The sequence below is a fragment of the Ipomoea nil genome, unplaced genomic scaffold (assembly GCF_001879475.1).
Source record: "Ipomoea nil cultivar Tokyo-kokei standard unplaced genomic scaffold, Asagao_1.1 scaffold2926, whole genome shotgun sequence".
In the NCBI taxonomy this organism is placed as follows: Eukaryota; Viridiplantae; Streptophyta; class Magnoliopsida; order Solanales; family Convolvulaceae; genus Ipomoea; species Ipomoea nil.
Window position 1 is genome coordinate 4,822,009 of NW_017619354.1, and position 11,023 is coordinate 4,833,031.

General features: G+C 36.5%; 1 protein-coding gene across 1 annotated transcript; it reads right to left on the reverse strand.

The window, feature by feature from the left end:
• Nucleotides 1-491: 491 nt before the first annotated feature.
• On the reverse strand, nt 492-11,023 carry LOC109162002 (probable E3 ubiquitin-protein ligase ARI7). The gene is made up of 15 exons (XM_019310617.1): nt 10,517-11,023; nt 9,577-9,701; nt 9,284-9,389; nt 9,097-9,187; nt 5,138-5,310; nt 4,721-4,825; nt 4,549-4,637; nt 4,322-4,429; nt 3,829-3,919; nt 3,583-3,672; nt 2,929-2,976; nt 2,724-2,795; nt 2,328-2,427; nt 2,106-2,232; nt 492-1,174 (listed from the first exon to the last, which is right to left on the reverse strand). Exons 1-15 carry the CDS (start codon nt 10,700-10,702, stop codon nt 904-906), a joined length of 1,782 nt encoding a protein of 593 aa, XP_019166162.1. The 5' UTR covers nt 10,703-11,023; the 3' UTR covers nt 492-903.

Sequence of the window (11,023 nt, forward strand, 5' to 3'; positions counted from 1 at the left end):
GGAGTAGTGCCCATTCAAACTTTGGACCCTACCAACCCAATCAGCTAACAACTATTTGCCAAACACGGTAAAAATGTATGAGTTAAAAACAAGTATAAGTTCGATTTAAAATGAGAATGTAGTTAAATTCATTTGAGAATGTAGTTAGATTCCTTTTTTAAAATTAGTCGTATGTGTGTGCATGTTCAACCATTTACAATAAAGTACACGCAACAACACAATAAATCCCAGCACCAATAAACAAACACAAGTGAAGCCCCAGAAGAACAGAAAGTAGCTTTAAACTTTAAGTAAAAGAAGAAATTTGTATCTCATTGGAACAAACTCCCTACTGTGACAAAAATTATAAGCAATATGAGTAATTTTTTCCTTTAACATGAAATAGTGAGAGTTTGGACCATAGAGTAAAATTTGAGTCCATGTAATATTTTCATTTGAAACTTGAACGTCAAGAGACTCGTGTCCACCTAATTGTAAGTGGCGGCAGATAATAAATAAATACATCAAGCAATTCATCCACAACTACTTGGCAAACACAAAACAGTATGTCCTTTTTAAGGTCCTTGTATTTATAGCTACAGAGATAGGAACTTTCCACCAGGCTGCTCAGTTCCAGAAACAATGGTTTAGAGAGAGAAAATCCAGAGTCCATACATCATTATACATATCAAGGACCTGAATACCTAAAACTTAACATAAGACAAACGAGTAAATTTGCATTTATCCCCCAGGCCCTGGCCCACCCATGATTTTCATTAACTCCCACAAACTATTTACAGTAAAACCACAAACAAGATGCCCCTTCAACATAGTCCATGTTGTGCATGCACCACCTACTGCATTTGCAAGCTCCATCCTCTATTTATCGAGGAGATTATCGCAAAACACCAGTGCACACCATTATCATCGTCGATGGTGGCACATTTGACAGGCAACTGCAGACTTGGAATTTATATAGGTGCACTGATCACAGGCCCAACCACCTGAATCATCTGTAGTTTTGCTTGAACCTCCTACCCGGGAGGAACCTTTTCCTCGACCTCCTCCTTTCCCCTTGCTGCTCCCAGCTACATTTTTTGAGCTCGTTGTCTTACTACATGCTCCTTGTGAGTCCACATCTGATAGACCATTTTCCAATGCCCTTACCAAGTTCTCAAAGTAATTGCGAGTCACACTGTTTTATATTAATCAAACACACGTTAGAACATCCTCAATTGTTAAGTTTTTTTGTGGGTTTTTGCAGGTATGACTAGGAAAGAGAAAATGGGAGGGAGGGGAAAAAAGGAAGAAAAAAAATAAAGGAAAAACAATTTTCTTTTTTTTTTTTTTTAAAAAAAAAATGACAGCTGAACGCGCCCGGCTGGGCACTGGATGTGCACCAAACGCGCATAAATGGAGTATTATTCTTCCATTTCTCTCTCCTGCGGGACCCACAAAAAACTTGGGTCTTGCAGGAGAAAAAACATGGAAAAAACTATTCGCCCCATTTGTTTAAAAACCATTGAATGGATTTTTGACCTGCAAAAACTAGACCAAAATCCATAAATGTGGATGCTCTTAGTGTTAATCAAGACGAGTCCAACATCAAGCAGGCAAGGATGTTATTAGCATTCAATTTATCATGTGTTTTGACATGCATAGCAAATGATTGATGGTTATTCCCCACTCTGTCCACCCCAAAATGCTCTCCATGTTCCCCCTTTCATGTCAAATAGAATTCTATTTGCCCTGTTGAATCAAGCAGAAATCTGCATGCTTAAATCGAAAGCAAACCCCTAACCATTAAGAGATGTATCAGCTTCACAGAGAAAGAAAGAGTTTGGGTTTTTTATGAGTACACTTTTTCGGTGGGAAATTCCACCAGAAGTTGCACTTTTTACTAAAATAAAGGCGGCAGAGGTTGCTTTGTTATTGCATGTAGAAATGTAGGTTGTCAAGTATAAATTGGTTAAAAACTGAGGTTGCTAAATGCAAATTACTTTTTCAGTTATAAATGTCATATAAGCCAATTGAAAATAAATACCATAATAATGCACATCTCCAAACAGAACCTCCCTTCCCCTCCCTCAAAAATAATAATAATGATAAATGAAATGAAAACAAACCTTGTCAGACCAGCAAGCTTTGTACGGAAATCATTAAAATCCTTGGAAGGACCTTCTGCATTAAGATAACTCTGGAGTTCCTTTTCAGTACACTGATGAAGCCTCTCTAGACCAGCCTCAGCCTCACCTGCATGGAAGACCAAATGCGGCATACATTATCAAATCAAAACAGAATCAAGATATGCTTTGTTTACATTAAAAGGACAGAAGGAAATGAATTACCTTGCAAGTACTCGAAGAACTGCCTTTTTGCTTGCTCAGTCTCAGGAAGATAGTATCCATACGCATATGTCCACTTTAGCACTCTCCTGCATTCAACTATCTGAAAAATGTAGAAGGATCACTGCATACTCCACATTCCATGACCAAAAAAGCAAACAGTACTTGATTTTAGAAACAGATTGTTGATAACTGACACTGTGAATATATCAGATGAACAAAGCAATGGATTCGGAGAAACTCCCAACATGCTCATGGAGTAAACGAATGGCAATTGTGAGGTTGAAAACCAATTAACTAGAAATTTTGGGCCTTTGAAATTTGAATTGGGTAATCCCCTGAAGCAAATTAATTCATGGGTTCGTAAGAATTCCTTATATATTTGACTGCAAAGCTTACCTGTTGCCAGGCTTCAATAATAAATTTCAATTGTGACTCAGGTTGGCATTGTGTTTCACTAAGCTTCTCAAGCTGCACAGGGAGCACAAGTAAAAAAAGAAGTTTATTATTAATTATGTAACAAGAAAAAAAAAAAAAAAGTTGATAATGGCAATAAATCAATTCTGTTTTTTGGCCCCTCAAGTATGGTGGCACCTCCACTTACATGTACAGCTTGCATTTGAAGTAAATCTGACTGCGCTTTTTGCCTTGACTGCAATTGAAAGACCATGCATTTTAAAAACTCAAAAATGAGCTGGGCACTAAATTGTTCAGTGAACTAATTTCAATGGTTCATAGTTTCATACTTCAAGGTACAGATTACAAAAAAGAGACAAGCTACAAACACTCAAATGGGGAAGAAAGCACAGTAGATATATAATGTAATTTGCATTGGTAAATAGAATTGACAACCACAAAGGTCACTTCCAAATCAAACAAAACATGGCACACTGATGTAGAATTGACGCTGCAACTTACAAGCTAGGTCACAAGAATTATTTCAAGCTGGATAGTGCTTTATGATAATTAGGCGACTATTTAGGTGTTATAACATTTTTGCAAGCTGTCCAGCCTCCTCCTAAGTTCCACCAGCAGCAATAACAATATTTACTCTTTTATTGATAACTGAACTTTTGGTGAAATTATTACATGAACACAAATAAACAAATGTTCCCAAAGTTATAGTCTTCAATCTTCATAATAATATACAAATCCAAATAAAGTCGTGATTGCTATAAAGTTTCTGCAGTTCTATGCCCTGCAGGTAATAGAGAGTATCATTGAACTGACAGGAATATACAAAATTACTTAAACATACCGATTGGTTTGTAGCCCATCGCTCATAATAATGAGTGTATCTTTCCAAAGAGTTTTTGGCCATCTCTCTCCTCCTCTCAGCATCATCATACTATATGTATAAAATTGGCATACACCAAAAAACATATAGTCATATATAGATAAATAAATCATCACCTACTTGTTTAATACCAATTATTTACCACACAAAAAGGGAAGAAATGAGATACAGTGCAAAAATTAACAAACAGCATAATATTGACTTTACCAGTCCCTCCTGCTTTGCTGCTTCATAGCGGTTGCATGCATAAAATCCACCAGTCCTCTCACCATGATCTGACCATGCACCAAGACATAGCCTGTGTCATGAAACAACACCATTAAGGAACTGCAACACTAATAACATAGAATATATTATATACAATAAGGTGTCATTAGCATGAGCTTGTAATCCACAAAGGTCTATGGATCTACCTACAGAACCAACATGGAACAATTTAAAACACTCATTTGAAAAACAATATTCATGGATTTTCAGTATTCCAATTGCTCCCCCACTACTCAAAATAATTAATAATAGTAATAATAATAATAATAATAATAATAATAATAATAATAATAATAATAATAATAATAATAATGGTGAGGGCAAGGGAAAACTGCCTTGAGACCAAGGGAATGAGAGTAAGAACGGAATTGAAATAAACTTCTAGCCAAAAAGATTTTATTTCACAGTTAAAGACACAGGTTGAAATCCTTACCAGCAAAACTCAAATTTACAAGGTGGTGTACATGTCATGTGCATACAGCCTTGGTTTTTTTCAATTGGTCGCTTGCACTTTGGACAGGGTTTCGAATTGGCCAAAATCCTGAGATCCAGAGACACAAATGTTAGGCTTTTCTAAATCATAAGAATCAACGCTTGATTCAAGTTTTCATGGCAGCAGAAATGACCACAGTGAAAAGTTGAGCAAGTGACTGGCTTTACCAATTCATGTTTTCAGACTCAGCACTATTTTTCAAAATCCATTTGGCAACAGTCTCGCAGTCTACAGGCCGGTGGGCTTCCTCCGTACACTGCCAGGGTCAGCTCATAGTAATAAGCAAAATGAGCTTATGATCAAAACACCAAAATTTAAGAACCAGGAAAGAACCCTCACATTCCAACAGAAACTGTAAGCACAACTGCATGTGACATCATAGCTCCCACTTCCAAGAACATATTCAATTGCTCCATCGCAACCAGGGGCAGGACACCACTTTGTCTGCAGAAACAAGTAAAGAATTAACTTATAGACAGGCATTAAATGAATAGACTAACCCTTAAACGAAGGAAGGCAATGATAGATGCATTCAAAGGAAATTTTGCCATGCACCACCTGCATAAGATGAAAAGAGCCCAAATATTTGTGCAAATGTTGGTGCAATTAAAATTATTTCCACACAGTACATTCAGGTCATGTTCAATGTGAATCCTCTAGATGTTTTCCATAACTTGATTAGGTCCAAAGCACACAAGTACTTGCACTCAAGATTAATTGAAGAACAAGTAGCTAACGATTCCAAGTTATGCTCACCTTTCTGTTATCTTCTATATAAGACCTGAGTAGGTAACGGTAATACTTCTGCTTATCTCCGTCAGATGCCAACTTATCAATCATATCTTGACCAATAGCAGCACCACATGATGGGTCAGGACATCTTAGCATTAAGCACCCAGGGCCATCATTGATGGATGTGCTAATATAAGCTGGCAGAGCAAACACAAAAAATAATTGACATTATTTTTCAGCTCTAACTCTAAGATATGCAGGAACACGATAATGATAACCTTAAAATAACAATATTACAGTAAATAGTATGTGCACTGACTTTGGAAAGTACAGACACAAAATTGTCATCACGCAAGTAACAAATAGTAGTTACAAAATCAAGACCTGAGAAACTTTTACTGTGTTCTTTTATTTATTGGAATATTTTTATGTACTCTCATTGAATAGAAAGTACTCACTCTATCCCATTTACCTATCCTATTTTCCATTTTTGTCCGTCCCAAAGTAACATCAACTTTCCAAAAATAGCCACCGCTTTCTTTTTTTCCCAATTTATCCTGGAAAGCATTTGATATTAATGGGCCTAGTATTCCATAGTGTCAGCAAGTAGTACTCCATTTGCACTAGAAATTTGTTAATTCCTCTGTTTTGTTTCTTTTCAAGTCCCTCACCTCTTTTGTTTCACTTTTTCCTTTTTCTTGTGTTCTCTTTCTTTAGTCATTTTTCCATCTGTTATTTTCACAAAATCCCAGAGGCAAATTGCATATGTAGAGCAAAATGGGTTTTACTTTGTCAGCAGCAGCAACTTCCTCTTGCAAGCGGATTCTGGGATTTACTCTGTTAGGAGTAATACTTTTGCAAGTCAATAGCAGTAACAACATCTCCAAGGTGCTCCTTCTCTGTGTGAACTTCAATGGTGTCATCACAGACTCAGTTGTCAACTCAGAAGAAAAATTCATTGTTAGGTTACCTATGTTGAGTTATGGACACAGAAGTGAAGAACCTTACCGGGGCTTTAAATATAAAAAAAAAAAAACAAACAAACAAACAACCAACAACAAACAAAACAAAAGGTGGTGAGAAGCTGAGATGGTTATAGAATGGAAGAAAATTTTAAAAACAACCTGAATTTGAAGAACAATCAATTAGATTTGAATGAGAAAAGAAGAGATGAGGCATGTCTAAGAAGAGAAAGAAAAAGACAAAAAAAAACGCACAATGAGAAACTACATGGCAGATTTTTCTAACCCGAAAAAGAAAAAAAAAAATCACTTGATAATATTAAATCATACTGTCACATAAAATATTCAATTACTCAACAACATTTAATACTCATAGTCCTCCCGAAACAAAGGACTCAAATTCTTCATTAAACAATTGATTAAAATAAATTATGTCAAAATATTAAATGATTTGAATAAATTAAATACAGAAATTATATTTAAAATTAGATAAAATTATATGTTCCAATTAAATAATATATAAATTACAATGTCAGAACTCTGTCTACAGTGGACAGAGCGTAACAATCTCCGCCTCTTTAGTGTAACTCTCTGTTGGACCAAGAGACAACTATCAGCAACAAAAAGAAGAAGAAGAAGAAGACTGGCAAGCTAAGCTGATCAAGTAGCATGGCAAGATGAGAGAAAGGCAATTGAATCAGATTTACTGAGGAAGGAAAAAAAATCAGGGAATCCCAAAATTCAAAAGGAAAAAGCAACAATTGGCTGCAAAATGTTCAGTTGAGGAGACCATTGGAGACACAATAGTGAAAGAGTGTACCACTAAATTCCATGAAAACCCTAATTTTGGTTCCATTTACCAATCGACTTCGAGCTATATAACAAAATGAGCTTAGGGATCACTTTTTGTGTTGCTCTCTTCGGATCAAAGACGTCGCTTCAGTCCAGCTTTCTTACATTTCTGTGTTCAGTTGCGATTGCTTTTGACACGTGTGGGAAGTGTAACAAAAATTATGCGTATTGAGGGTAAAAATGGAAAGCTAATGAAATTATAGCAATTTCCCCAATAAGTGTATGCCAAAGCTTTCTTACATTTCTGTGCTTCACCAAAGAAAAGCAGTACCCTTTAAATCATATTCACTTCATCGCTTAGTGATTTCTTTTGACATGTGAGATAGTGTAAAAAGAAAAATCAAGAGCGGTTGAGGGTAAAAATGGAAAGCTAATGAAATTATAGCAATTTCCTTAGTAAGCCAGACAAATCCAAATGTGACAGTATTTAATTATCATCAAAATACATATACGCTTTTTAAAAATAGAATGTCTATTTTGTCAGAGCCAAATATGATTATTTCTTGTTTAATTAACTTCTCAAATAATTATACAATGTCAAAGGCAAAACATGGCTACCAAATGGGCGTCATCACAAATTACATGAAGAGCCATTATTCTCAAAGAATCATGCTTACAAAGGCACATGAAAGTCGAGCAGTATCTATAGAAATTTAGAACACCACATTCTAGGGATAGACAAGAAGCACAAAAATATATCCAAAAACCAAAACCCTATGACCATCAGATGTGAGAGTGTAACATGAAAGTTACAACTCATAAATTTGAATTCAGCATTTTGAAAACAATGTTGCCTAAAAGAAATGGAGAAGTGACCATAGTTATCACGGCGCCCTTTTAAGTCGCGGCGCTCCCCGACCGCCTTGTCGCCTAGGCGACTAGGCGCCCGCTTAGGCGACGCCTAGGCGAAGAGTAATATATATATATATATATATTCTCATATTATACAACAATTACTGCCAGCATATTTTATATATTATATATATTATATAAATATAATAATAATAATAATATGAGAATATATATTGGGAAGAATTATATATAATATATGTGGAAATAGGCAGTGGAAATAGGCAGCCTTATTTATTATATTCTAGGAAGTTGTAGCTGCAGTAGCTTTCATTACAAAACAGAAGCAGAAAACTATTCATTTTCTCAAGGCTACAACTTTCTAGGAGTAATAAAGTAAATATAAAGTAAATAAGTCTGAACAAAGAAGCCAAGAAGAAAGAAAGAAGGAAAAGGAAGAAAAAAAATCAAGAATGGCAGTCGACGACAGCGGTGGGAGAAGAAAGAAGCACCGATGACGACCCACGGCGGTGGGACGGCGTCGTCGGTGGCTGTGGGTCACTGGGTTGGCTTTCTTCTTCTCATACCATTTTTTTTTAAAAGATAAAGTTAAAAATGGGTAGGGTTTATGGGTTTGGACGCCGAATCGGCGTCCTTGGCGTCGTCTAGGATGCAAAGGCGACGCCGGAGCTCGCCTCACCATTTTCAGGCGAGGCGAAGCCTCCAGGCGTCCTGTCTCCACCGACAGGACGCCAAGGCGTCGCCTAGGCGACGCCATGATAACTATGGAAGTGACCCAGTAGCCATTGGGCTATTAGCTCACTAAGTGAGTTTATAAATTATTCACAACCACATAGAAACTTTTCATACAAAGAACAAACACAATGCAACAGATAACATATTAACTCAACATTGTAGAAACATGCATAATATCATATGAATATAAGAGCACACTCCTAATACAAAAGAAATAATTTACTCGTTTGCTTTTGAGAGTAGAAGCAGCAGAGATACACAAAAACTCAAGCAAAATGGATATGGGAAAAAAGTTTAACATGATTGTTATACCTTATAAAGTTGAATTCAACATTTTGAAAACTTAAGTAAAAGAAATGAGACAGAGTGACCTAGTAGGCAATAGGCCATTAGCTCACTAAATGCATTTACAAAAATATAGACACTTTCCACACACACATACAAAAGGAAGAAACAAAGAGAACATAATAAATTAATAACCGAACAACGTAGAGACATGCAGAATATTATATGAATGAGGAGCACATCCTTGAAATGGAAGAAAGAAACCATTCAGTTTGAGAGCAGGAACAGCAGGAATAAGTAACAAACAAGTTATCTCAAACAAAATTAAAGAAAACTAACCTCTCCAGCAAGTAGTACAAAAGGGATGACCACATGCAGCAGTAACCAGCACATGAGAAGGATAGTTATCAAAGCATATGCCACACACCACCTGCCCAAAAAACATTTTAATGCAACCATAAAGTAGATAATACCAAGACAAATGATTGAAGAAATACAATATCTGCCATATAAGCCAATTACTTACTTCCTTAACATTGGATGGTTGAAGAAAAGACTTTTCCAACAAGCCAACAGTTTTCCGGACTCTTTCCTCATCAGCAAACCATTCCTCGTGCACCTTGTTCACACTCCTAAAAGATGATTGTTAAAAGAGATTTACCATTGAAAGCAGACAAGCAGTAACACCATGATATTATTAACCGGTAGTGACATTTCCAAGTTATGCTCAACATATCAAAGTCACAACTGAATATAGTACAAGTTTCACCCAACACCACCGAAGATGTAAATTACAGCATCCAAGAGCAATTGAGTTACCAATTATAGCGGCGTAAAAGTATGCATGCTGCTTCCCTTGGTATGGAAAGGACAGCAGAAATTCTATTTATATCATCCTCTTGTCTTTGGCGTATGTCTTCTTCTTTCAAGACAGTGTAATTTTTCTGGGTGTGTAAAGAGAAAATCAGCATTTTTTAAACTCAAAAGAGGATGAATACAAGCAAAATGAAAGTGTCAAAGTTCGTAATAGATATGGAATAATTTTCTCTTTATACTAATTATCAATAAGAGAAATGATGCATCAAAGTTAGTAATATATGTTTTCTTCATAAAAATTACCAGTTCAGTGCCTAACCCCAACAATCAACAATAGGAACTTTACAAATTTGAAAATTTATTTGCTCAAGTATGAAGTATGTAATGCTGCTAGCAGACAGACAAGCATCTAGCAACTCACATACAATTGTCTGAGAGATTTTGCCTCAAGAGTCACCAAACAAAAAATGATGCAACAAGTCCCCTCTCAAACCTTTAATTCCTTAACCATCCATCTAAACCAAGCCATAAACCTAAATGACTAGTTAATGCGTAATTAAATCCTAGCCCCTTGACCTAAGAGGATCCAAGTTCACACAAAGTTGAATTGTCACTCTGGGAAACCTATATGCATATCCCACTTTGCCAAAAGCAATTTAATTATGCATCAAAAAAAAGCAAATCAATTGATTAAAAATGCTTTTCTAATATTTTGATCCTTCACATATGAATATTATACCGATACCCCAATCATGAACGGGTAATAAATTCAAAACCTGTGGATTTTAAGACAATTAAGCTCACCCGTAGTCCACACTTTTTTGATAAGTACGCGTAATTCGTACGAAATGAAGCTCAGATTATAGTTCAGTTGAGTTGATTATAATCCACACTTAGCTCGAAAGGAAAAGTCTGGCAACTTTAGAATACAAACGACATGTACCTGAGAACGACTGGTAGTGAGCTCATCAGAGTCATCAGACTCGTTGCCCATAAATTCGTAGTCAGCTAAATCGGCGTCGCTGTCGCCGACGGCATCCCCGTAGCCGTAGCCTTCGCCATCGCTATAGAAGTCCTCGTCTACGGACTCGAGGTCGTTGGCGTCGTGCATATCGTCATCGGACTCCATCGGAAGCAGAAATGAAAACCCAGAACCCTAATGAAACCCTAGCACAGCTTGCGTCGAAGCTGATCGAGCTCAGCGATCATGAATAAATTGGAGCACAGATTGGAAGCGATCGAACACTTGAACAAATTCTACGGATGAATGATTAAACTGACGAAAATTGATAATTAGGCATAGATACATGCACGCAGATAGATACACACGTATTCTTGGCCTCTTTTGGGTCGGGTGGAGGGTTTGGTAAAGAAGTTCGGTTTTGGTTTTGGATTTGGTTTTCTTAGAAAAGTGGTTTCGTCTCCAGGGGAGTGAGAGAATCTGAGGCAA

Excerpts from the sequence above, each read along its gene's own strand:
- LOC109162002 (XM_019310617.1), bottom strand. The coding sequence starts at position 10,702 with ATGGAGTCCGATGACGATATGCACGACGCCAACGACCTCGAGTCCGTA. Across the intron at positions 9,188-9,283 it reads AACCATCCAATGTTAAGGAA|GTGGTGTGTGGCATATGCTT; the intron begins GTAAGTAATTGG and ends TTTTTTGGGCAG. Across the intron at positions 3,673-3,828 it reads CAGCAAAGCAGGAGGGACTG|TATGATGATGCTGAGAGGAG; the intron begins GTAAAGTCAATA and ends TTATACATATAG.